This window comes from Solanum tuberosum, unplaced genomic scaffold, assembly GCF_000226075.1.
Source record: "Solanum tuberosum cultivar DM 1-3 516 R44 unplaced genomic scaffold, SolTub_3.0 scf00068, whole genome shotgun sequence".
Classification (NCBI taxonomy): Eukaryota; Viridiplantae; Streptophyta; class Magnoliopsida; order Solanales; family Solanaceae; genus Solanum; species Solanum tuberosum.
In genome coordinates, this window is record NW_006238994.1 from 1,920,074 (window position 1) to 1,947,523 (window position 27,450).

Below are 27,450 nucleotides of genomic sequence, written 5' to 3' on the forward strand. Positions count from 1 at the left end.
TAAGTTATTCCATACTCACTTCGTTTAAAAAAGAATTACTTCCTTTTTTTTTAGTCTGTTTAAAAAAGAATGACATTTTTCATTTTTTGGTAACATTTTAATTTCAGCTTTCTACGTGACATGTTTAAGACCACACGATTAAATGACAATTTTGTACATTTGACATAACTTTAATTTATGACCATAAGATTCAAAAGTCTTCTTTATTTTCTTAAACTTCGTATCAAGTCAAACTAGACCATTCTTTTTAAAACGGAGGGATTATTAATTGTCTATCTTATTAAATTAAAAAAATATTAATTAAGTTTTTTTATTTTTGCAATTAATTTTTTAAAAAAGTAGTTATATTTATTTATTTATAAGATAAGATTCTCAAGAAACTTTTTAAGAAATAAACTAATAAAATTATCTTTTTGCTTATGAAGTAATATAAGACGGAGGAAGTAGCTTTCATTACACGCGCCTCACAATCTGATTTAATATATGAACAAAATTGGTCCAAGTTCATCCAAATCTCAATTCCTCAAAAATCATTCACCACAACCACAACCACAACAATACTCCAAAAAACTCTTTTCTTGTATACCTTTTTTCTCAAAATTCATTACAAAACTCCCTTTTTCCAAGTTGTTAGCTTTTTGAGAAAAACCCATCTTTTGGTTTAAGTGAGAGATGCTGCACTTGTTCTTTGCAGTGGCGTTTTCTGCAGTGCCTTTGACTCTGTATATACCTCCGATGAGAAGCTTGAATCTTTTTGTGGAAACTATGGAGGATCTTTGTAGGGAATCAAGTGTTTATACAGGAAGGATGTACCCAAGGATACGACATGCTTGGGCTAGGTTCTTGAATTGTATGTTTTGTGTCACTACAAGGTAGATTATTCAAGATTCACTAAACTTGAAGCCCTCTGTAAATAATATGTTTTGGTTTAAGAGTTTTTTTTTTTTCAATTTTCAAGTTTCAGCCTAGGATAACTCTGGGTTTGTGGATTGTTTGGTGGGTTCTCTCTGCAAGACCTTTTTTTTGTTTCAGAGATTTGATGGTTCATGTTAAATCAAAGTGCATTAATAAAAAAGGGTTATAATAGGTTGCAATTTTTTCTGTTTCTATGCATTAATTCAATTAGTTTTTAATGTTTCAAGATTAATGGTTTTGGATTTAGTTTTGTTAGACTGGGGTTTATGAGATCTGAATATTGCTGTTTTGGTTATCATTGTTCCAAGAGAATTATTTCCAAGTTAAAAAGATGAGGACTCCTTTTCTGCTGTGGGGTTCTTTTTGGTGGTCCATCATGATAGGAGATGGAGATAAAGCTGAAAGCTGTGTTTAGGTTCCCATGGCAAGAATCAATCACAATCTTTTCTGATCTTATCTTTCTAATAATAGTATATTAGAAAGATAAGCATATTCCAATGAACAATAAAATGATAATGTTATTTAATATTCTGGACTTTTGAACTGTTTTCTTACAACTTATTGTCCTCAAAGAAATGGGGGTAAACTCATAAGATTGATTGAGTGTATCAGAAACTATAAAGAATGAAAGAATATGGAAAAGCAAAATGACACTTTTAAGTATGGAAGGAGTAAGCACTTCATGAAATGTTTTCAGCTAGCAAGTGTGCAAGGCTTCAAGAACCAGAAAACATCCAAAGCTCTTGCAGCTTCTTTTTCAGCAACAATAGCAGCACCTCTCTGTCCTTGTTGATTATTATTACTAGTCATCATCTTCCCTGGATCTTCCTTTCTCTTCCCTTCATTGCTGCTTTGTTCCAGTTCTTGAAGGATCCCCCTTGTCTCCTAATGTTTATTTCATACAAATTCAGTGTTATTAGTCCCAGGATTATTTTGACCAACAGTTCAAAACATTAAAAATACTCTTTACTTTTTTATCAGAACAAGCTAGTGGTGGTAACAACAGAATAAGCCATGTCTTAATGATCTAAAATAGTGCTGATTCTAGCCCAAGCTCAGCTCAAATATCATATGAAATCGAATCTTGAGGATTAGTTGGTTGTAGCTAAAATTGCAGACTGCACTGCACTGAAACTTTACAGAAATAGACCCTTGGCCTAGTCTTAACTCGACATGATAAGTTAGCTCATAAGGTATTGCAAGGAGATAATGGACCAAACACATCACAACAAGTAGAAAATAACAGTTCATAATGATGGACTCTGTAGCATAGAGGGTATTGTGTTAGTGAGGCTGAAAATTTCTGAACAAGTATCACTATGCACAAAGTGAGAAGATCACAGGCTACTACTGTCTGCGAGTCTTGAACTGCAAAATTCAATAAGGTTTACACATACCAGAGGCCTAGATTTCAAAGGTTTAGATGGAGCGGCCTTTGTAACTCCCCGGCTGGCTGAGAAACACTGAGGAGTGGGAGGATTTGTGCGGATTTGAGACAAGATCTCTTCATCTCTGCGCTTAATGTTCTTCACATCCACAAGTATTGGTGTGTTTTCTGCATTATCATTTCTCCTGCATAGATAGAGTTCACCAACAGTTATACTCAGTACCTCTAATAATGTATTTGCTTGGCCAATTGTTTCATTTGGGTAACTATTCAACTATAAGCTATGCGTTCAACTGAAACTAGTATTTTCTATGCAAAAAATTGGCTGCCTAAATAAAGTATGTGATGTAAAACTTACAGTTTCCTTCTCTGTTTCTCCTTAGTGTTGCTCTTTGCCACTAGTTCATTAGTTTCTTTAGTCATCTCCAGCAATGGCTTCCTTTCCCTTTCTTTATCATCAACAATTAGTGGCAAGTTCTCATCTGCACATTTCTCTCTCTCTTTAGTCCTGGTAACTACCAGTCTCTTCAGCTCATTGCAAAACTCAGACACCTTGTTCAACAAATCCCCACCAGCAAAAAGATTCCTAGCTGAAAGAGTACTTTTCAGCTTTGGTATATGTTCCTCTTTTTCATCAACTGGCTTCTTCTCCGCGCTCGACTTGATTGTTTGTTTCATCAATTTAGCCTTGAAGAACCTTGGAGGGGTTGCAAAATTGGGATTCTGATTTTCACTATCTTCAACAATCTTATCACATTTCAAGTCTTTATTCAATGATATCAGCGGTTGAATTAGCCCTCTCTTCTTCAATGTTGCATCTCTGAAATTGAAAACACCATTTATTTCATAATCTTGTCCAAATAAAATTCAGGTAGAATCGATTGCATAATAAAAGACTGGATTTTTTCTTCCATTTGTTATACCTCCTATTTCGTTCCCCAAGAGGAATATCAGATACACTAGCTGATCTTTGAAGCTGTAAAATCACAACAAAAATTTAGCAAGCAAAATTTGTCAAATAACAGAGCAAATCTTTGATTCTCAAGAAACTAACCATTACCCACATGAATTTAGAACAGAGTACTCTTAAAACTAGCAAAAACACTCAAATTACAATACCCCACTTGTGGGATTTTCAAAAATAGGAAGAAAGCACAAACCTTCGAAGAGGAGGAAGGGGTAGCTACTTTATAGAAATCTTCCAGAGTCTTTGGATGATTACACTCTGTTCTCCAAAACAAGAAGAAGTTAAACAGAAAATCCCCAAAATGAAGTAAAATTAAGAATCAAAATTTACCAGGTCTGCAGAACCAAGCATCATCATCAACAGGAGCATCGGGGGCGAAAAAATCAACCCATTGAGGAGCTTTAAAATGCTCATAAAGATCGTCTTTAACAAATCTTGAATCAATGGTTTTCCAATCAATGACAGCTATCTCCATGAAGCTCTTCTGCTTCTTGAACAATGAACAGAGTATGTACAAAACCCAGATAAAATTTCGAGAAATAAAAATGAATTCACAGGTGAAAATGCAACGTTTCTTTGTTGTTGAAGGAGCTGACAACAAAGAGAATTTAACAAGACCGTTGGGATTTAAGGCTTTTCCAGGTTTTTTATTTTTTGTTTTATTTATTTCTTTTTTGACCGTTAGAGATTTTTCTCATTTATTTATTTATTATTTATTTTGCTGAGTTTTTAATCCATGGGAATTAACTACAGATCTAACTACAAGACAATGGTCTAAAACGTATTTACTTGTGGATCTAGTGTGTGGTACGGCGATGCAAAATATTTTTTTTAGAAAAATAAATTTTAAAAATGACTTTTTTTTTATTGTAGTGAAAATAAATTATGTAAGTAACTTTCAAGTTCATTGTTTCATCTCCACGCACCCAACGTCTCCAAATCTCATTTCTTGACTATTTCGCCCTCCATCCCATTCCATCCTCATAATGTTTTACTAGCTTACATATTACTAATACTTTTGAAATATTTTTTTTTTACTTAACAAACACTAAAAGATAATAAGGAATCCAATTATTTTTCAAGAAAATATTTTTTGTGAAAATGTTTTCCTTCGTAACAAACACATCTAAGTTTCAAATCAACTTATATCACTGTATCTCCAACTAATCTTAATATACTTATTATAGTGCAAAACATAACTTTGAAAATAAAATATATTGCAAATTAATGACTATATTTAAGGCAATATCATTATACAAATACTCATAGATGGTTGTCATCATGAGTTGTGAACACAACCTTTCAACTAACATATATATATTTCTCAATCAATTCACTCTTTGTAAGCCTACTTTATTCACCGATTTAAAATTCAACCTATTGGGAATTCTATCATTATTAGTAGTTGATTTGTCGCTTTATTGACCATTGAACATATAAATTTAATAAATTATTATCTTTATGAGTGTTGTCTTTCAACAAATACTTTTTATCATAAAAATATTGAAAAGTCAAAATCTTCAAGTAAAATTCAATCAGGAAAGAAAATAACACTATATTTTTAGTGATATCCTTTCACGAAATCAAAGAACACAACTTTTAGTGAAAAAATATATGATCAATCATCAATGAGTAGTTCAATCAATTAGTATGTGAAGATTTCACTTACTACCATTTCCTAAAAAATTATTCCTCAATTTAAATTTGTGTGTGAAAAGGAAAGATAATAATACTAAATAGTTTATGTTATATAATAAGAAGTAGAAAAAAGATTGTGTGTTCGAAGTAGAAAAAACAATTTGAGTCCACAAGTGGATTGTATATAATTGAAAAACGTTTCTATGATAGTGGTAAACTGGTAATGCAAATTACAGAATTTCGAAGAACTCAAATATCAAAGCAAATCATACTATATTTACGTTTTGTTTGAAAACAATGCACTAAGAAGACAAGAATAATTTTAGATTTTTAGTATATTCAATATATAAAATTCAAGCTACTTCTATCTAATACATAAAGTTAATGCATGCATTAATTTTGCTAATACACTCTACCAAACATTACTAATATATTCTATTTATCATTATTCTTATACACTCTACCAAATGATCCCTAAATTTATAGACCGTAAAAAGGTGAAATTGAGAAATGCAATCTAAAAGGTAGAGGTGTACATAACCGGATTGGTTCGGGTTTTTCAAATATCAAACCAAATCATTTGTGTAAAAAAAATTAATTTATAAACCAAACCAAACTAATAAAATTCAGATTTTTTCGAGTTTTTCAAATATCAAACCAAACCATTGTGTCGAATTTTTAAATTTATAAATCAAACCAAACTAATAAACCTTAGATTTTTTCGGTAAAGTTTGCATACAAACATATAATTAACTTGTGCACCAAATATTTTTTTAGTCCAACCAAAATACAATTATCTAAGGTGTTTCTTAAGAAAATAACACAAAATATGAGATGAGTACTGATGACACTAAAATATTTAATAAAAAATAATAATGAAATCATCATATAAAATAAATATTGCAAAGTCATAATGAAAATAATCATAATTTAAAAGTACTAAATCATGCTAAAATAAGTTTAATAAGTATTAGTTACATTACTAAATATTTAAGGAAAATTAAAATTAGATTATGTATTTTAATTGTCTAAACCAATGTAAAACTAAAGAACAAATATTCAATATTATTGTCATTCTTAGTGTTGAATTGATTTTCTTTTTGCATTAGTATTAATTTGATTTTGATTTAAGTTTTATTATAATTATCAACATCTATGAACTATAATCTTTATTGGACCATTCAAAATTACATATATAATGTCGGGTTAGTTTGGTCTCGGGTTGATTTTTTAAAGTTAAAACCAAACCAACCCAAATATAATCGGGTTTTTTTTCCAATACCAAACCAAGTCAAACCAAACCACTAGTCAGATTTTCTTTTTTGATTTGACTCGGTTTACAATTTGGTTCGGTTTTCAGTTCGATTTTGTACACCCCTACTAAAAGGAGTTTTTTTTTTTTTCTCATTTTCCATTCCCACCTTATAACATTCATGCCTCCGCATAAACTTTAACCTACCTTACCCGTTCAACACCTTCCATCCGTCCGACTCTATTGCCATCCCTAATCATCTCAATTTTTTTGACTCCATTTTGAAGACAAAGACAAGACGTCCAGTGTCTAATTTAGAGTTATTTCTTTTATTTTACATACTAATAAATTGGTCCTTTAGTTATCTAGTTATGATGAAGAAAACGATATTATTTAGAAGATAAATAAAATGTTAAAACTCTTGTTTTATTTCTTTTACAATTTAAAAATTTAAAAATATTAAGTGGCATTGAAAAAATGAAGAGAAATTAAAATATTTTTTTAGTTAGAAATGTCATATTTAAAGCAATAACATTCTCCTTAACTACCTCTGTACCTATCATCTCCACTTTTGACTCCACTGTTAGAGGCAAGAGAAAGACTCTCTCTTCTCTACATCTTACTTAAAAAGCAACCCATAATTCCCAAAAACTTAATCTCATTAATCAGGTACTAACCTTTTCTTTATTTTCTCTTTTAAAAAAAGTTAACTTATATTTACATTCTTCAAAGGTAGAATTTGTTTAAGTTTATTCCATTTTGTTTTGTTTTTAGATGATTGTTTCTTTTTATGTGATATATGTGTGTTATATGATAATTATTTGGAATAAGTTTTGAATCTAATTTCACCTTTGTCACACTTGTTTTATGAAATTGAAATGTATATAAGATCATGTCAAAGTGATTTTTAGCATTTGAACAATTGTATATATATATACTAGACATACATACTAGTGTAACCCCACGAGTGGACTCTGAGAGGATACGATGTATGCATACCTTATTTGTTATCTTTGTGGGGTAGAGAGAAACTGTTTTTTATAGACTCTGAGCTCAAAATAAATATTTGTGAACCAGGATTAATGTAACTCTGACAAAATAATAATAATTCCTTTTTGAATGATTATACTGATGTAGTGTATGTATACGTATTTGCTTGAATTTCCATTTTAAAATGTTTTATAAGTTTTTTTTTTTTTTTGCTGCAATATGAAGTATCGGAAGGTAGAATATGAAAAAAAAAAGTTGTTATTGGATATTGATCTGTTGCTTAACATTATTTTCTTTTGTTGAAATTGGTTTGTGAAACTAAAATAGAACCGATGTTGTTGCTATAATCAGTTTTGAGCATTAGCCTGAATTAATTATGGTGCAGATCATATTTTTTTTGGTTCTATAATGTTAAATTTTTTTGAATTCAAATGGAGAAATATGGTTCGTGAGGATTCTCTGAAGGTTTTTGGCTCCTTCTTTCCGAATAAATTTTGTGAAGAGAGAACATAATTATGGATGTCTAGTAATTGTAAGGAAAAAGCTATGTTTGTTGCAATATCATTTACATGTTTGCATTTGTCGTTGTATAGAGACAGAGATGACGATTGATCAGCCACAATACCCCTCTGTTACTCACAAGGTAGGTGGGAACTTCCTTGTTAGATCTACCCAAAATCGAGATCTTATGGCATACCAAAGGCAATATAAATATGGAAATCAGACTAAGCCCTGGTTGCATAGATGTGAAGGGAAATATGACATGCCCGTGGTTTCATCTTACTCATCGCCAGTTTTCGTCCAAGCTCCTTCAGAGAAAGGCTTTTCCAGCTTTGCAATTGATTTTCTTATGGGTGGTGTCTCAGCAGCTGTTTCAAAGACAGCAGCTGCTCCAATTGAGCGTGTGAAACTCCTGATCCAAAATCAGGATGAGATGATCAAGGCTGGGAGGTTATCTAAACCATACGGTGGCATAGCTGAATGTTTTAGCCGAACAATGAAGGAGGAAGGAGTTATGGCTTTGTGGAGAGGCAACACAGCAAACGTTATTCGTTATTTCCCAACTCAGGTTCGTTCTTTTCTCAGACAAAATCAATCATTTCGTTGATCTCGTGGTATATATTTCTCTTTCGCTTTTTGTACAGGCCTTGAATTTTGCGTTTAAGGATTACTTCAAGAGGCTTTTTAACTTCAAAAAGGATAGGGACGGTTACTGGAAATGGTTCGCTGGTAACCTTGCATCAGGAGGTGCAGCTGGTGCATCTTCCCTTTTCTTTGTCTATTCTCTTGACTATGCCCGAACGAGGCTAGCAAATGATGCTAAGGCTGCAAAAGGAGGAGGAGATCGACAGTTCAATGGTATGGTTGATGTTTACAAGAAGACATTAGCATCTGATGGAGTTGCTGGACTGTACCGTGGATTCAACATCTCATGTGTTGGAATCATTGTGTACCGTGGTCTCTACTTTGGTTTATATGATTCTTTGAAGCCGGTTGTCCTCACTGGGTCGCTACAGGTAATGCTGCATCAGTACTAACTAACTACACATTGTCAAATTTTATTTTGTGCAAACTCTCCATGATGATCTTCTTGTTTAAGTTTGGTACTGGATGTCTAAAACATATGCCTTCAATACTGTTGAGTGTTGATTCATTTGGAAATTGTCATTGAGCATTTCTAGTCATACGGGAAAAGTATTCAAATGTCATGGCAAGTCCATACTCATTTGACTCCTCGTGGAGTATAACTCACATCCAAACATCTGATTGGGAAATAAGACATTCCCCATGAAGCTTCGGCAGAAAGGGAAGGTCTCCCAAGCCTTATGTCCATGGGTACATGATTCTTCGAGAGAGTACAGGCTGACTTGGAGACCTGAGACCTTGGCTTAATAATGAATGAAGGGAAGCTCTCGAGCTTTCTCCACTAGCGGCTTGTGTAGTGGCCGAACTTATAAAGCTCACTAATTCTCAGGTTGAGTTAGTCTTGGTTAAGCAATCCATCTACCCTAACATCTAGGGCGGCTTATCGAAGCCGTATTATGTGTATATTCACGAACAAGGCTATCAAATCTAAGCCCATCAGTATTAAAAACATGAAAGAAGCATTTGCATACACATGTATGCTAATAAATTATTTGTCTTGTTGTTTATTGGTTTCAGGATAGCTTCTTTGCTAGCTTTGCACTAGGTTGGTTAATCACAAACGGTGCTGGACTAGCATCCTATCCAATTGACACTGTTCGTCGAAGAATGATGATGACATCTGGTGAAGCAGTGAAATACAAAAGTTCAATGGATGCATTTACTCAAATCTTGAAGAATGAGGGTCCAAAGTCCCTCTTCAAGGGTGCTGGTGCAAACATTCTTCGTGCTATCGCTGGTGCTGGTGTCCTTTCTGGCTACGACAAACTCCAATTAATTGTACTCGGAAAGAAGTATGGTTCTGGTGGCGCTTAAGCTTGATCAGCAATCATGTTTGCCATCTCTCTACCTAACATTAATCCGAATATTCTAACTTGAATTTCGAATACCAAAACCGAAGTATCTTGTTGATAGTACTTCAGTAGGAGATGTGATTCATATTGCAGCAGCTGCTGCTTCAGTTCAGTTGCTAGTTTAGTTTCAGGTTCCTAAAAATTAAGGCATTGTACAATGCCCAATTTTGTTAGTCATATCTTGCATAAAAGTTCAACTTTCTTTTCCCCACTTTATGGGGCAATTTTTTAAACAGATTATCCAGCCAACTCAATAATGTAGTTGAGTGCATTCTATGTTAAATCATTGATTATTTTGTGTGTTTTTCTTGGTGCTTCCAATTGTCATGTGAATTTATCAAAACCAAAATGTACAGAAAAAACTCTAAGGTCTGTTGGTTTCTAAGCACAAAGCGCAAATGAAGTTGAAGCTCTAATGAGTAAAGGCGCAAATGGAGTGTATATATAAAATATATGGACAAAGACTAGACAAATAATTATAAACATGAATAATAAATACATGGATGAAGAAATTATTATTTTTTCAATGATTTAGCGTTGCTCTTTAGGAAATGCTAATTTGCAAGGATAAGTATGATAAAGTCTTGATGATGGATGACATTGAAGTGCACATCAAGCGAAAAATGTTCAACATATTTTGAATCTCACTTCAAGGCTTAAGTGGGCCTTTGACAACACAAAGGAATAATTTGAACAAGGCTATCAAACTCCTCAATTGAATTATTGATTAGAAATGAATATTCTACCATTTTACTATGTACCATGAATGATTTAGTCGTTATTTGTATGCTACTCCGCGAATCAGAAGCGAGCTAAGTAAATCTTACTTGAAAATAAGTGAGATTCGATTCTGTTGGAAAAACTTAAAATTCTAGAGCTATATCAAACAAATTTCAAGTCACTCAATTTGAGAATAGTAACAGCAAAAACCAGATCCACTTATACAAGATTTGATTAATGGAAAAAATTTATCCCCACCGGTGTATTCGTCAAATCATATTATGGTACTAATTACTATGATTGAGTCAATAATTAAGAAAGAATGTGTATTTATTAACTAGGGTTTAGGAATAAAATTGAAATGACATGTGTGTTCAATGGATTGGTGTAAGCAATTATCAATCTCTAAGGGTGTGTTTGGTACTCCCTCCGTTCAACAATAGTTGTCCACTGTACTATTTTGAGATGTTCAACAATACATGTCAACCTTATGAAATCAATTGATAATTTTACACTTAGTTCCTAATTTACCCTTATCATTAATTATAGTTATTTATCTATTATATTTTTCAAGACATTGTATTTATTATATTCAAAGGGTAATATAGTAAAATTACCCTTCTATTTATAGATTTTTAAGGAGTGTGTAAAGTTAATAGTGGACAACTATTGTTGGACAGAGGGAGTATGAAGGAAAATGTTTTTTCTAGAAAAATTTTTCTTGGAAAACAAGTGAATTTCTAACTTATTTTTCTCATGTTTGGTTGGTGAGTAGAAAATATTTTTTAATGTTAGGTTGGTGAATGAAAAACATTTTCCAGAAAATATCTTTTATTTTTGGCTTGAGACTAGAAAATACTCTTTAGGAAAATAATTTTTAACTCGAAAGTCAACCCCGATAATCGATCTAGGACCCGACCCCGACGACCTTTCCAAAATCCGACCTTGAGATTTGTCCCTGGACTTGACCCAGACTTCTGACCCTGAAATATTTTTCAATTTTTTTTAAAAAAATAAAAATAAAAATTGACATGGTGGCTGGGGATGGGGGTGGTCGGGGGTAGAGTGGTGTAAAAATGAAATTTGAAATATTTTTCAAAAATCACTTTTTTAAAAAAAAAATTGACGGGGTAGGGGGCGTATAAAATAAAAAATTTAACATTTGAAATGTTTTTCAAAAATATTTTTTTAATTTTTTTAATTTTTGTTTGGGGGAGGGTGGGGTGGGGGGGCTAGTTTGAGGGTAGGGGTAAAAAAAATATTTGAAATTTAAAAAATAAGAAAATTTAATTTATTTTATTTTATTTTTTTTTTGGATTGGGAGGGTCGGGTAAGGGGTAGGGTAAGAAAAAAAAATATTGCGATTTAAGGATGAAGTAGAGTTTTGGAAAATATTTTCCTTAAGGGAAATCATTTTTCTTAAATTTGAGGAAAATAAGTTGATTTGGAAAACATTTTTCAAATCATTTAAGCCAACCAAACATTAAAAAATTAGAAAATGTTTCCTTCATACCAAACACTCCCTTAATGTTAGGAGAACGGATTAGAACGGTAAACGGTTAGATCTGATCAATTAATTACTAAAAATCTTAAACGGTTAGATCTGATCAATTAATTACTAAAAATCTTAAACGGTTAGATCTGATCAATTAATTACTAAAAATCTTAAACGGTTAGATCTGATCAATTAATTACTAAAAATCTTAAACGGTTAGATCTGATCAATTAATTACTAAAAATCTTAAACGGTTAGATCTGATCAATTAATTACTAAAAATCTTAAACGGTTAGATCTGATCAATTAATTACTAAAAATCTTACATCAAAATTTATTTAAATAAAATTGAGTATAAAATACAGAATTATCATAAATTTGGAGGCTAATTACATCTTATCTCGAAAATTTTCTCAATTACAAAAATCTTGAATTTTTCATTACTTTCGGATACATTCTTTGGTTGTTCGATACATTACAAATGATACATTACTTAATATGAGAGATGTATCCAAGAGGAGAGATGAGGGGATAGAAATGTATCAAAGAGGGGAATTTTGTAAAAAAAAATTAATATGATAGGGAATTTTAGAAATTATGATATCTTAATTTGTATATTTATGTAATTTTTCCTTTTTCCTAAAGACTAAAGTAAAAGATGGTTGCTGATTATATCAGTTAATGGGCTTTGTCCTATGGTTGAAGTTGGACCAAAAAGAAGGCCCATCTTTGAAGTAGCCATTTGGACAATACTAGGCTGAAGCTGGGAAAAAAGATTAGTTTTCGAAGTTGAAGTTTAAAAAGTGTATTCAGAAATTGTTTTTTGACGTTAATTTTAGAGGAACTTTAAAAAATAGCAAAAAATTGAAATATAATGAGGTAAAATAGATATAGTTGGCTTAATTATGATTCATAGCTACATGTTAGAGAGATGAGAGAGGCTAGCGAGAAAGAAAGAGGGCAGAGAGAGGAGAATTATATTTGTATATTTGTTGGATAATTGTATATATGAAACTAATATGTATATGTGTCAACGATTGTATTTGTATATCTGTTAGATAATTGTGTATATGTAATTAGTATGTACATGTATCAATAAATATAATAGTATTAACAAATATAATTTGTATCAATGAATAAATTGTATGAATGGTATCTAGTTCAAAATTGTATTTGTATAATTGATTGTTATCATGTGTACCAATGTTGTATTAATTGTATTAGCGAATCATTTGTACCAATGTTGTATCAATTGTATTAGCGAATATAATTTGTATACGAATACAATTATATCAATGTTGTATCACATTCAACATTTGTATTTGCATAATTGATTGCCATCATTTGTATCAATATGTTCAGTAAATACATGTGTATTTATGTTTGTAACACTGAATAGAATATGTATAGTTAGCACTTATAATTTGCATTTATATAAGGTGGAATGGTCTGATAGACCCTTGTACTTGTATGAGTTTGTATTCTGGACCATTTTACTTGATCATTTATCAACTGAACCATTAAACTCAGTGAAACTAAGCATTTTAAACCCCTATCATTGTGTGTGAACTTCAAACACTTGACAAAAATGACATATCATCATCCACATCACATTTTAAATGGCATATCACTTATTATTATTATTATTATTATTATTTAAAGAAATCTATTTTTTCTTTCTTTTTCACTTCATTCCTCCTTCATCCCTTCACTTCTCTCCATTTTTTTTTTAACATTAGAGATACCACCACAACCTTCCACTCTCACTAGTATCATTACATTCCTAAATAACTAACAATTATCATTCGATTTTTTTCCCCAAAATTTCTTTCATTCACAACTTTTAATCGTATTTCTGTTTACCAACATTTACATCTACCACTTGAACCACCATAAATCTCTTTTCCCCATTGGCGTTAACGAATAGCCATTAAAATACATCAATATACTCTAATATTTGTACACAATTTTACATAACACATTTCACCTAATTTCACAAAGACATTCAACAATCAGTGTTCATCTTTCAAGACCGTTGAATCTTTATTATTTTATAGGTTATAAATTACCCCAAAAATAAAAGAAAAATACAGATTTAAAACAACAATACAATTTCGTTTCTATTCCCGGGAGGAAGAAATGTGAAAAAAAGGAAAAGAGAGAAACAAGGGAAATCATTTTTCTTAAATTTGAGGAAAATAAGTTGATTTGGAAAACATTTTTCAAATCATTTAAGCCAACCAAACATTAAAAAATTAGAAAATGTTTCCTTCATACCAAACACTCCCTTAATGTTAGGAGAACGGATTAGAACGGTAAACGGTTAGATCTGATCAATTAATTACTAAAAATCTTAAACGGTTAGATCTGATCAATTAATTACTAAAAATCTTACATCAAAATTTATTTAAATAAAATTGAGTATAAAATACAGAATTATCATAAATTTGGAGGCTAATTACATCTTATCTCGAAAATTTTCTCAATTACAAAAATCTTGAATTTTTCATTACTTTCGGATACATTCTTTGGTTGTTCGATACATTACAAATGATACATTACTTAATATGAGAGATGTATCCAAGAGGAGAGATGAGGGGATAGAAATGTATCAAAGAGGGGAATTTTGTAAAAAAAAATTAATATGATAGGGAATTTTAGAAATTATGATATCTTAATTTGTATATTTATGTAATTTTTCCTTTTTCCTAAAGACTAAAGTAAAAGATGGTTGCTGATTATATCAGTTAATGGGCTTTGTCCTATGGTTGAAGTTGGACCAAAAAGAAGGCCCATCTTTGAAGTAGCCATTTGGACAATACTAGGCTGAAGCTGGGAAAAAAGATTAGTTTTCGAAGTTGAAGTTTAAAAAGTGTATTCAGAAATTGTTTTTTGACGTTAATTTTAGAGGAACTTTAAAAAATAGCAAAAAATTGAAATATAATGAGGTAAAATAGATATAGTTGGCTTAATTATGATTCATAGCTACATGTTAGAGAGATGAGAGAGGCTAGCGAGAAAGAAAGAGGGCAGAGAGAGGAGAATTATATTTGTATATTTGTTGGATAATTGTATATATGAAACTAATATGTATATGTGTCAACGATTGTATTTGTATATCTGTTAGATAATTGTGTATATGTAATTAGTATGTACATGTATCAATAAATATAATAGTATTAACAAATATAATTTGTATCAATGAATAAATTGTATGAATGGTATCTAGTTCAAAATTGTATTTGTATAATTGATTGTTATCATGTGTACCAATGTTGTATTAATTGTATTAGCGAATCATTTGTACCAATGTTGTATCAATTGTATTAGCGAATATAATTTGTATACGAATACAATTATATCAATGTTGTATCACATTCAACATTTGTATTTGCATAATTGATTGCCATCATTTGTATCAATATGTTCAGTAAATACATGTGTATTTATGTTTGTAACACTGAATAGAATATGTATAGTTAGCACTTATAATTTGCATTTATATAAGGTGGAATGGTCTGATAGACCCTTGTACTTGTATGAGTTTGTATTCTGGACCATTTTACTTGATCATTTATCAACTGAACCATTAAACTCAGTGAAACTAAGCATTTTAAACCCCTATCATTGTGTGTGAACTTCAAACACTTGACAAAAATGACATATCATCATCCACATCACATTTTAAATGGCATATCACTTATTATTATTATTATTATTATTATTTAAAGAAATCTATTTTTTCTTTCTTTTTCACTTCATTCCTCCTTCATCCCTTCACTTCTCTCCATTTTTTTTTTAACATTAGAGATACCACCACAACCTTCCACTCTCACTAGTATCATTACATTCCTAAATAACTAACAATTATCATTCGATTTTTTTCCCCAAAATTTCTTTCATTCACAACTTTTAATCGTATTTCTGTTTACCAACATTTACATCTACCACTTGAACCACCATAAATCTCTTTTCCCCATTGGCGTTAACGAATAGCCATTAAAATACATCAATATACTCTAATATTTGTACACAATTTTACATAACACATTTCACCTAATTTCACAAAGACATTCAACAATCAGTGTTCATCTTTCAAGACCGTTGAATCTTTATTATTTTATAGGTTATAAATTACCCCAAAAATAAAAGAAAAATACAGATTTAAAACAACAATACAATTTCGTTTCTATTCCCGGGAGGAAGAAATGTGAAAAAAAGGAAAAGAGAGAAACAAGAAATTGGAAAGGGCCGGAAACGGGAGAAAGAAGAGAAATTGGGGTTTGAGAGTAGAAAGAAAAAAAGAGAAATGGGGATGGGGTGGGGTGGGAAAAGAAGAAAGAACTAAAAAGTAGTTAATTTTCTTATTTTTGATCTTTTTATTCTATTTTTTAAAAAAGAAAAAATATTATTTTTAGTCTAAAATTTGATCTTTCACGCTCCTTCTATGCGTGACATCACACATTTGTGTCAACTCAATAATTAAGTTGCCACATAAGCTTGGTCAATGATTAGAAGGGCTAAAAAACATAGAGTTTCATTGAGTTCAAGGGTTTAGTGGACAAAATAGTCAAGTAGAAGGGTGCAAAATACAAACGCATACAAGTAGAAGGGTCTATCAGACCATTTCGCTTTTATATAATAGAATGTGACAATTTATATTTATATTGAGAGAGGACACGGAAAAAGGTGAGAAAGAGGGAGCAGAGAAAGGCAAAGAAGATTGGAGAGATGAGGGAAAGAGGGAGAAAATAACAATAAAATCCTAACTAAAGATTTTAACAGAATTCTCATATATAATCAAGAATATCTCTTTTCTTTTTAAATAAAATTTGACAAATATTTTGGTTACTAATTGTCCATTTCTTAGCACACAAATGTGAACATATGTATGATTAGCTTAATCATGTAAAGTTACAAAAAGTGTAAAGATGATTATTGTCCACAACCGGAATATAAAGATAATCAATGCGCTATCTTATCCTTCCCATTTTCAAATTATTAAATTAAGATAATCATACAATCTAATCATTTCCCAAGATAATTCAACTTCTTTTCCTATAAAATAAGTACTCATATGAAGTCTTTTGTTGATTTGTTGACCCACTTTATTTTGGAACATATTTCTTTGTGTTCAAATTTACTTATTTATTATATTAAAAATATATTTTATTTATTTATTTATTTTGATATATGAAGAGAAAGATAAAAAAAAATGTTACCTTTAGCATCATAGTAAATAAAATAAAAGTGAATAGAGGAAGTAGTTTTTATATCTTCTTCATTTCAAAATAAGTGTCATATTAATAAAAATAGCGTTCATCAATAAATATAATTTGCAATTTACTAAATTATTCATATTTAAATAAATGTCTCCTAACAATCGAACATTATTAAGAAGATGGTAAAAAGCTGGATAAAATACTTATTTTTCAAAATGACAAGTAATTTAAGATAATTTTTTAAAATTAAACTAGCAGTACTTATTTTGAGACTGAACAAGTATGAAAAAGGGGGAAGAGCGTGTTCATTAAGAGACACGTAATTGGTCAAAAGATAGATCAAATTCGTTGCTTGAAGACAAAGGATTGTGTGGTCCATGCTTTTCTATATTTGTTTGTTATATTTCGCTTTTCGAAAGTTAATTTGACTAATTTTTAAAGTTAAATTTTAAATAAAAAGTTTAGATATTTAAAAACTATACGAAAAATATTATAAATTGTAATTTTTTGTATATCAATACGATGAAAAAATATATCGTAAAATGTTAGTCAAAGTTCTTATAATTTGACTCTAAAAAAGGAAATCATGACAATTAAAAGTGAACAGAAGTAGTAAAATCTTTCTTGGTTTGCATCTCTTTTGGACCATTGGATTTTGCTTCCTTTCTCACACTAAAGTTACAATTACCAGAATTGGGCAATAAGTACAGTTAATACTCTTTGTAACACCCTAATTTGTTCCAATATTTTTAGTATTTGGAAAAGAATGTGGGACTCAACACCTCTTTCCACGTTAAGATTGGATATCTGAAGTGTAAATATATAAAAAATAAAGGTCCAAAATTGATTAAATTGAGATAGTTATATCTCTCATAGCATGATAAATAAATAGATTTTTGACCTAACTCAATTCTAGAATTGTTTCAATTTGGAGTTGAAATAATTTTCCAAATTATGAAAAAAACAATGATTTATAAGTACTAAATAATATTTCAAGTTGAAACTGAAATGACATATATAATTTTATCTCCTAATATATCCATAAACTGTTACAATTTCTAGCAACGCATTTTTTTCTTTATGTATAACAACCACAATACCATCAAATGTTTTTCTTTTTAAAAAAAAAATTATTTTCCAATCTTTTTTTTTTCTTCATAAAATTATCAAACCAAAAAGTTATGAGTATCATACTTTGCTTTTTGTAGATGTGAAACTAGTGTTAAATATTGAATAAATTTTTGTAAGATATGATTTGGTTAAAAAATAAAATAAAATAAAAATAGAATTACTTTACCACTATTCTTTTCACTCTGAAATGTGAATAACAGTTTAATATCTAAATTATCAATTCAATTAAAAATATAATTGTATCGAACGGGACATTGAACCATTTAGAAGGGACCACTAATCCTTCATTTTTTTTTTAAAAACAAATTGTTGTGGTCCCTTATTCATTTCGGCAAAAGGGTCTGGTGGACCTTTGTACTTGTATCAGTTTGTATTTTGAATCATTTTACTTAACTATTTGTTATCTGAACCCTTAAACTTAATTAAAATGAGATTTTTAAACCCTTTGACTGGTTACTAGGCTTATGTGCATTTGTTTTGCTGAGTAAGATCTGGCGCTTGTTGTCACACATATAAAAGCAAGTGGAAGCAATGAATTTGCTTTAAAAAAATATTAAATAATAAAAAGAAAAAGAAAACGTCCCAAACCCCACCCTTTTCTTGAAGGCAAAGAATTAGATACAAATTTTTAGAGGATTTGCATATAATCATAAACCTCATCAGCTTGCCAACATCAAATTTAGGGGTCTTGATTCTTGAGGATTTTACCTTTCGAATATAATCATTTTTTAGGAGAAAGGTGCTGAAGTTGTTTTCTTAATTTTCCTGCAAATTGATTCATGGATGAATTTTACAACCATCTTACTGTGGATCTAACAATGGTTGCCATATCTTGCTTGATTTCCCTTCAAGTCACAGAAACTTGCTTGATTTCTCATGATCGCAATCGTCTTTCTGCAGATCTGACCATGCGTTGAGATTTATTTTTGACTATGCGTACTTTTCTTTTTCTTTTTTCTTCTGCGATGACCCCAAAAATGGCCCAATCTATTTTCGCAAAGTTGTTCTATTTATGTTTAATTTCTTCAAATAAAGTGATGTCTCTTTTTGGCATGAAAAAAAAATGAAGAAGAAAAGAGCAGGGGATATGGAAATGGTATTGACAGTGATTGTGGGTTAGGGGGTGGAGGAATGGTGAGAGAAACAATAACTTTATTTTATTTGGTAAAATAGAAAATTAATTGATTTTGTCTTTTGTTTAATATTTTTTATTAATAATTAAAAAATAGTTATGAAGATAATTATGACATGTCATTTATGTAAGGGAGAGTGAGCTACACACATAGCTGGAGAAATTTAAAAGTCTCATTTTAATTGAGTTTAAGAGTTCAGATGACAAAAGGGTAAGTAAAAGGATTCACAATACAAATTGATACAAGTATAAGGGTCCATCAGACCCTTTTGCCTTTCAAAAATGTAAATTAATTGTAGGATTGAAGTTTTAAAAAAATCAAGAAATATTTAAAAAGAAAATAAAAATGATACAGTACTTTTTAAATTTCTCATTCGATTTCGATATATATATATATATGTTTGATTAATTAATTGAATTCGCATCATTTAAGATTTATTAAAGGAAAAAATGCTTTTTATTAGTGCTGTTTTTATTTTTGTACTTAAATTCGAGACCTCTGATTAATATTTTTATGACTTGGAATGTGCACTTTTTGTCGTCACGTTTGTAAATAATAACAAATTTCCTGAATTATTTACAATTTTACCATTTAACTACTCATTTCTTATTCTAAGATTGTATTATTATTTTATAATTGAGAGTAACTCTTCTATTTCAATTTGCTTGTCTGTTTTTCACTTGAAACGGAATTTAAGAAAATAAATAACATTTGAATCTTATGATCTTAAACTAAAGACATATATAATGTATCAAAATATGTTTTAATATTATAATCTTAAACATATTATATGAAAAGTTAAAATTAACAAATTATTAAAAAAGAGAAAGAAAAAGACATTTCTTATAATAAAAAAATTAAAAAATAAGATAAATAAATTAAAACCAAGTTACTATTTACCACTTCGTTCATTACTAGTAGAGTAGTTAAAACTTGAACCAATACAGTAGAAGAACTGCTCCTTCCATTTCAGTTTTAGTTTTACTTTTTTTTTTTGGTCCATTTAAAAAGAAATGTTTTTCTTTTTCGACCTTTCATGTGATATGATTAAGATCATAAGGTTAAAAAATATTTTAATGTATTTTAACTATTTTTAACTTAAGATCACAAAATGTCAACTTAAAATTAGACAAACAAATTAAAACAGAGAAATCAATTAATAATATAGATAAATGAACAGTAAAAAGTTCACTTTATTTTCAAATAATTAAGATGAAATTTCAGAAATAACAAAGACAATAGATAAAATAAGGCTTTATATATACAACTATATTTTCGATAATTGCGCTCCATAGCAATAGTTCTATTTGCTATGGAGGCCACAGTTTGTATATTTCACTTGTAAATATTTAAACAGTGTAGGTATACAACTTGAGTCTGCGGTTTGTATACTTCATTTGCCGTTTGTATATTTCGTTTGCAAATATACCAACAGAGTAAGTATATACAAATTGTGTATTTATATTTTTGTATATTCCGCTTACCAATGTACAAACAAGCTAAGTAATTTATTATGATTTTTTCATAAACCATATACAAATAGTCAAGGTAACCATATACAAATTTTAGATTTATACAATCAGAAATTGAAATTATATAAATTCTAAATTTATACAATCAGAGACCAAATTGTACAAATTTTAAATTTATACAATTAAAAAATCTAAGTAACAAAACTTCACAAAATATCAACCACAAATTAAAAATAATCAAAATTATAGTTATATTGCATAACATACTCTAAATATTTGTCATTTCATATAATTTTCTCAAAACGTAACTTCTCTTCCCACCTTGTAATTCGCTCGCATATTTCCTTTTCCATGCCCTCATTCTTTTTACATAATATACTTTAGATATTTGTCATTTTACGTAATTTTTCCAAAATGTAACTCCCCACCTTGTATTTTCTTTCCCATGCCCTCATTTTCAAAAATAAAATAAAATGTAGATAAATGAATATTTATAGATTGAAGTGGGAGGTCGGGGGGGGGGGGGAGGTGGTTGGGAAGAGGGGAGCATAGAGGAAGCAAATAGGAGTTTTTGTAGTGACAAAACAGTTAGGTACAGCTGTACGGCAGACACTCTTCTCGGAATGCGGCTCTTCCCCCTCACACCTTTCTTACCGCCTCTTTAAACGGCTTTTTTCCTTCCCAAACACATGCCTTCCCATCCTTTTTTTTTTCTTTCGATTTTTCATCTGGTGTTTGGTATTCACGTTAAATTCCGATTAAATTTAAATTTGCATCGAAAAGTTTCATATTGAGAGGTAAAGTGTTTCCTAACAAAGGCGACTACGTATTCAAGGGGACTCGAATCCGAGACCTCTTAGTTAAGGATAATAAAGGGATACTTACCAGTTACCACTTCACTGCAACCCTTGTTGATCCTTCTCCATCCTCCTATTCATCTAAATTTTACTTTTTCCGTTTTAATTTATTTATTTTTTAAAAAAAATCTCATTTTTAAAAATAGTTTTTTAATCCAAACTTTTTACATGTGATATTTAAACATATTTTTATTTAAAGAGAGTAAAATTTAAAAATATTTTATCAAATTAGAATCAGACAAATAAATTAAAATGAATAAGAGAGAAACAAATTGAAATGACTCAGACAACTAAATTGGCTCGCATAAAGTTCCTATGAAATCTAACAAATTTTATCAAATATTTACAGAGAAAAAAGATACTTCCTCTGTCCCAATTTATGTGACTTACTTTCTTTTTTAGTCAGTCCCAAAAAGAACGACACATTTCCATATTAAGTAATAATTTAACTATAAAATGTTTATTTTATCCTTAATGAAATGATTTATAACCACACAAATTTCTATCATTTATTTTGGACCACAAGTTTTTCTTTTTTTCTTAAACTCTGTGTCGAATCAAACTACCTCACATAAAATGAGACGAAGAAAGTATTCTTTTTCAACAATTTAATATTTAAAACTATAAATACTCAAAAATATTTATAAGAGATGCTTTTAAGGGTTTGAAGGGCTAGTTTCCAAGTCTGAGGCGAAGGGTTCAAACTCTATCAGTAGCATCCCCACCCCATGTAACAAAAATAATAATAATAATAATTAGATGTATCATAATATAAAGGATCACTTTTGTATTTTTCTTACTATAAGAGTGTATCTTGAAGTTTATTAATGGTTTTCCACACAAATCAAGATAAGAGGTAGCCCTTTACATTGATCAAAGATGGACCAACCTATAAAAGCACACCAAACTTTTAGCATCTTCATTTGGATTGGTTTAGAGGAGGTACACCTTCCTTTTAGAAAGGTTTTAAAATTAATAAATCCACTTGCATCATACTTATTATACTACATCTTTTTATTTTTATTTTTTCTGGTGTTTAGAGTCCTTAATGAAGGTTCAATTAAATTTGAATTGCGCAATGTAAGGTCTATTTAGGAGTGATACTCTTAACAAAAAAAATTTTATACTCAAAGTTCAAATACAAGACCTATAATTAAGAATAAAGCAACCCCACTTATGCACTACAACCTCTGTTGGTATCATTTATACTACATTTTTTGGTGTTTTTAACTTCAAGCTGTATTTCTTTGTTCTTATTTATACTCAAATTTAACCTTTTTAACCTTTGCCTAATAAATTTTAGAAAAAGGATAAAAGACATATCAGATGAATCGCGACTCAATCCCAGAGAAAAAAATAAGAGAATTCCCCATTGATTGTATTGCATGAATGAAGAAGCTCAATTATTGCACTGCAGTAAATACGTATATCTACAATTCAATATTACGCGACTGTTATCATAATTATTAAGGTCGAAATTTTCGTAACTTCGAATTTAGAGGACTTTTCTCAATGAACTCACCATATCCCAAAACCACACAGGTGGACATCGAGCTCTAATTAAAATGACCATCTAGCCGTTAATTTTAGTCTAATTAAATTAAGCACCTAAAATTTAAGTATTAACCGACTAACTAACTAATGTAGATCAAGTTTAACTAATTAACTAACTACATTTATACCTAACTGAATGAGTATCTTAACCATCCTTCTTTCTGAAGGTATTAAAATTAATACTATGTTTGCTTGCATCCAATAAAATTTTATACTATCACCTCAAATTCTAATACTTGTTCCGTTCACTTTCACTTGTTATTTTTTCTTAAAATAGAGTTTCATTTTTATTTGTCACTTTTGACATGTCAAGAATAATATTTTTTCATGTTTACCCTCAATATTAAATAATCTTTCTTCAAATCATTTTCCAAGACTTAATAGTAAACATCATTTAATAGGGATAGTTTGATAAAATAAATATATCAATATTCATCTTCCTAACTGTTGTGCCAAGTCAAAATGTGACAAGTAAAAGTGAACGGAGAAAGTATTTTTAACTTCCCGTAGTACTTATTTATTTTTTCATATTCAAATTTAACCTCTATAACTTTAGATTTTAACTAATAAAATTTTAAAGAAGGTTTTTCGATACATGTAATTGTCATTATGGAGAATTAGAAAATAATTTTCTGTTAATTCATTAATTAGCCTATGTCTCCAATTTCTTAGTTGACGCATTCTTCCTGAAAACCTACTCTAACCAGGCTAATAACACCAATTGATCTACCGAGCATCAGTGGCGTAACAAAAATTTTTACGAAGGGTGTTCAAATATTGAGTAAGTAATTTTTTTCTTCTTACAAATAGGTGTATCAAAATTTTTAAAATCATAACACATAATACTTAGTTCTACTGAGTTCATATTTAATTTAATATGAAGCGAACGAACAACAAAAAAAAAAACAGAGAGAAAGAGGGAAGAAAGTTTATCCTAGAAAGAAACAACTTTTAGGCTTTAATATTTTAATAGTCTCTGGCGACGACAATAAAGAACACAAAGAAGGAAGAGCATAATCAAATGAGATTTTCAAAAATAAAATAAAATAGTGAAACATTTTTGCTATTAGATTTTGGTAGAGTCGTAAATTTTTTTAAAAAAGTTTTATCTACAAAATTTAATGTCAAGTAAAAAAGAAAGTCAAAAAGACACCCGGAAAAATAATTTAATTGGCTATTGAAATTAGTTTACATATAATTAATAGAAAGTAATACCAAGTCTTAGAAAGCAACTTTGAACTTTCTCTTTGAAATTAGTTTACATATAATTAATAGAAAAAAATACTCGCAGGGAAAAAATAATTAGAAAAAGAGAAATTATTTTAAAATATATTTATGGACAAAAACATAAGATAATACTAGTAAGAAAAAGAAATAATATATTTATGGACAAAATATTATATTATTATTGACTTATGATTATGGTATTATTATTTTAATCTATTAAATTTTAGCCATTGATTTTTATCTATGCCATATGTTTCACATCCAAACAAGAACTTAGAAAAAATGGAGGGAAAAAAATGAAGAGGAGCCGAATCCGAGTAATTTTTCTTCCAAATATAGAATATGCCAACTGGTGAAGGATATTGTATTTTATTATAAATATAAGTTTAAAACAAATACAAGTAAATATTGAGATAAAAAGAAAAAAAGAAAGAGAATGTTGACCATACAAAAACCGAAACGTTTATCCATTCTCACACTTCAATAAATACATCACGAGAACAGACATGTTTACCTTACCCAAACTCCACACAAATTTAGAATTTTTAGAATATGATGCACTATTAAAAAAATATGAAAAATATATTTAATAAGAGTTAATCTCTAATTTTCACTGTATTTTAACTAAATACATTATTTAACCTTTTTATAGAAGGAATATCAATAAATAATATTATATTAATTTTTAAAAATATATAGGCACAAAATACTTAATTTTATGAAGAGATCATTATTTCACACACCTCTTATTTTATGTCATTTAATTTGGTTTTAGCTAATATCTATATCCTTCAATTTTGAATGTGCACAAGTTGATATTTAAAATGGGAAAAGGGTCTGATATACCCCTCAACTTTGTCATTTGGAGCTGATATGCTCCTCGTTATGAAAGTGACTCATATATACTCTTACCGTTATACAAATGACTCACATATACCCCTACTGTTACAAAATGACCTCACATATACCCTTCATTTAACGGAAGTGAAAAAAATAGTTTTAAATTTGTATTTTTGACTTTTGATTTTTTTTAAAAAATCATTTAGGGGTATATATGATTTTTCTAGCAAATTTCAAGGTATGTTATAATTTTTTTCGGACATAAATTATTTTTTGACTTCTTGATTATTATTATTTGAGTTTCTTATTCTTATTTTATTTTTTCTTTCATTCCTTAGTGTAAAGAAAAATTTAAACTATTTTTTGTTGCTATATTATAATTTAAAACTATTTTTTTCGGATATATTTTAATTTAGTTTTTGTATTTGAAGAAAAAAAAATTGGTCATCTATAATAAATTTTACAAGAATATTACCGAAACTTAAATAAATTTGACCATCAAAATAATAAATCTGAATTAGTCATTGAAACCAAAAAAAAGTTAAAAAAATAATATATGTTTGAGGAGGATTAAATATACTTATATGGGATTTTTTTATTTTTTTAAATAATTAAAAAATTAAACCAAAATTTATTTTTTCACTTCCGTTAGAGGAAAATGGTATATGTGAGCCATTTGTATAACAGTAGGGGTATATATGACCCACTTTCATAACGAGGGGTATATCAGCTCTAAATGACAAAGTTGAGAGGTATATCAGACCCTTTTCCCATTTAAAATTTGTATATAATATCGAAAAAATAGACACATTCGTCCTACGTCGTGTTTTATATGACAATTTTGTGTCTTATGTAACATCTGACATATTTTATGTCACATAGAATGTATGTGTCTACTTATTTAATTCTTTTCAAGCATTCAAAGTTGAATGACATGGACACTAGTTGAAGCCAAGTTAAATAACATATTTTTTTATTATGCCCCTGAAATTTTATGACCCATTAAAGACATAAAATTAGTTAATACTCGAACTTGCAATTTTATGATTGAAAGTGAGGGGCAACTGTCTCGTATCTTATATATGATTTCTTAAGTGATAGAGTAAATAAAAATGTGGACAACTAATATGGAGTCAATTCCCTAAATGATCACCCAAGTTTAGGGAATTGCCTTGAAATGTCATTTATGTTTCATTTAGGACCAAAATATCACTCAACTATCACTATTTTCCTCCAAATATACTTGACACTCCAAAAGTCTCACTCTCTCCTAGTTGGCATGACATGTCATTAAAGTCTTTTTTTTTAATAATATACTAATTTAATTCATTAAACCCATTTAACTAAAATAATGATCATATTTTTTTTTAAAGATTTATTAGTTTATTAAGAATAAATTTTCATACTTAAGAATCATTTATCATAATTAATTTTTTTATTTTTTTATGCGATGATGAATAGTTTTTTAAAAATTACCATAATGTCATCAATTTTGAATAATTATAAACACATATATTCAAAAAAAAATATATTGATATATAAATCACTTACGAATGTCAACTTACATCAATTAATCATATATTATATAATGGATCAATAATATTAAAGATCAATTAACTACTAAAAAATAATTAATTGGGTGCTTTGAAATTCATATATACTTGCAATATCTTTTTTTGAAAAGAAAATAGAAAGTGAATAATATTTATATTAGAAAATAAATTTTGATCTTTATTTATCAGTATATTAATCTCATATAATATGTATATTATTGAATTAAAATAGGCAATTCAATTAATTATTACTTGTATTTCATAAATTTGGGATGAGATAAGAATATATATTGGTGTTTAATTGTATGAGAAGTTAAAATATAATATAATATAAAAATTTTCAAATAATTTACTTAGAAATTTTAAAAATTACCGGGTAATAATTGTACACAGAGGTTTTTTCATTGAATTTTATTTAGTAAAAATATATAAAGGAATTAGATTTTTTTTTTTTATAATCTTCACAAATTCTCGTGTAATTTATATTTTTTTTTTGTAGAGACATAAGTTTGATGAATTAAATAGGTCTATTATTTTTTAAAATGATGATTTAATGACATGACATATCAACTAGAATAGAAGGAGACTTTTGAGGTATT

The 27,450-nt window shown here is 29.1% G+C and overlaps 3 protein-coding genes across 3 annotated transcripts; 2 read left to right on the plus strand and 1 right to left on the minus strand.

Moving 5' to 3' along the window:
• Nucleotides 1-405: 405 nt before the first annotated feature.
• Nucleotides 406-1,094, plus strand: LOC102594199 (uncharacterized). The gene has a single exon (XM_006345397.2). It carries the CDS (start codon nucleotides 673-675, stop codon nucleotides 874-876), a length of 204 nt encoding a protein of 67 aa, XP_006345459.1. The 5' UTR covers nucleotides 406-672; the 3' UTR covers nucleotides 877-1,094.
• A 319-nt stretch (nucleotides 1,095-1,413) lies between these two features.
• Nucleotides 1,414-3,892, minus strand: LOC102593877 (uncharacterized). Its single transcript, XM_006345396.2, has 6 exons — nucleotides 3,600-3,892; nucleotides 3,463-3,527; nucleotides 3,226-3,278; nucleotides 2,661-3,122; nucleotides 2,313-2,487; nucleotides 1,414-1,800 (listed from the first exon to the last, which is right to left on the minus strand). Exons 1-6 carry the CDS (start codon nucleotides 3,742-3,744, stop codon nucleotides 1,609-1,611), a joined length of 1,092 nt encoding a protein of 363 aa, XP_006345458.1. The 5' UTR covers nucleotides 3,745-3,892; the 3' UTR covers nucleotides 1,414-1,608.
• A 2,836-nt stretch (nucleotides 3,893-6,728) lies between these two features.
• LOC102594533 (ADP,ATP carrier protein 1, mitochondrial-like) lies at nucleotides 6,729-9,940 on the plus strand. Its single transcript, XM_006345398.2, has 4 exons — nucleotides 6,729-6,828; nucleotides 7,743-8,218; nucleotides 8,295-8,666; nucleotides 9,313-9,940. The coding sequence occupies exons 2-4, from the start codon at nucleotides 7,751-7,753 to the stop codon at nucleotides 9,607-9,609; spliced, it is 1,137 nt and encodes a 378-aa protein (XP_006345460.1). The 5' UTR covers nucleotides 6,729-6,828; nucleotides 7,743-7,750; the 3' UTR covers nucleotides 9,610-9,940.
• Nucleotides 9,941-27,450: the final 17,510 nt, after the last annotated feature.

What these genes read in the sequence shown, in the direction of transcription:
- LOC102594199 (XM_006345397.2), top strand. Translation starts at nt 673, where the DNA reads ATGCTGCACTTGTTCTTTGCAGTGGCGTTTTCTGCAGTGCCTTTGACT.
- LOC102593877 (XM_006345396.2), bottom strand. Translation starts at nt 3,744, where the DNA reads ATGGAGATAGCTGTCATTGATTGGAAAACCATTGATTCAAGATTTGTT. An exon ending in TGCTTGGTTCTGCAGACCTG is followed by an intron (nt 3,528 to 3,599) that starts GTAAATTTTGAT and finishes TTTGGAGAACAG; the next exon opens with AGTGTAATCATCCAAAGACT. An exon ending in CTTGGGGAACGAAATAGGAG is followed by an intron (nt 3,123 to 3,225) that starts GTATAACAAATG and finishes TTTCAATTTCAG; the next exon opens with AGATGCAACATTGAAGAAGA.
- LOC102594533 (XM_006345398.2), top strand. Translation starts at nt 7,751, where the DNA reads ATGACGATTGATCAGCCACAATACCCCTCTGTTACTCACAAGGTAGGT. An exon ending in TTCGTTATTTCCCAACTCAG is followed by an intron (nt 8,219 to 8,294) that starts GTTCGTTCTTTT and finishes CTTTTTGTACAG; the next exon opens with GCCTTGAATTTTGCGTTTAA. An exon ending in TCCTCACTGGGTCGCTACAG is followed by an intron (nt 8,667 to 9,312) that starts GTAATGCTGCAT and finishes TATTGGTTTCAG; the next exon opens with GATAGCTTCTTTGCTAGCTT.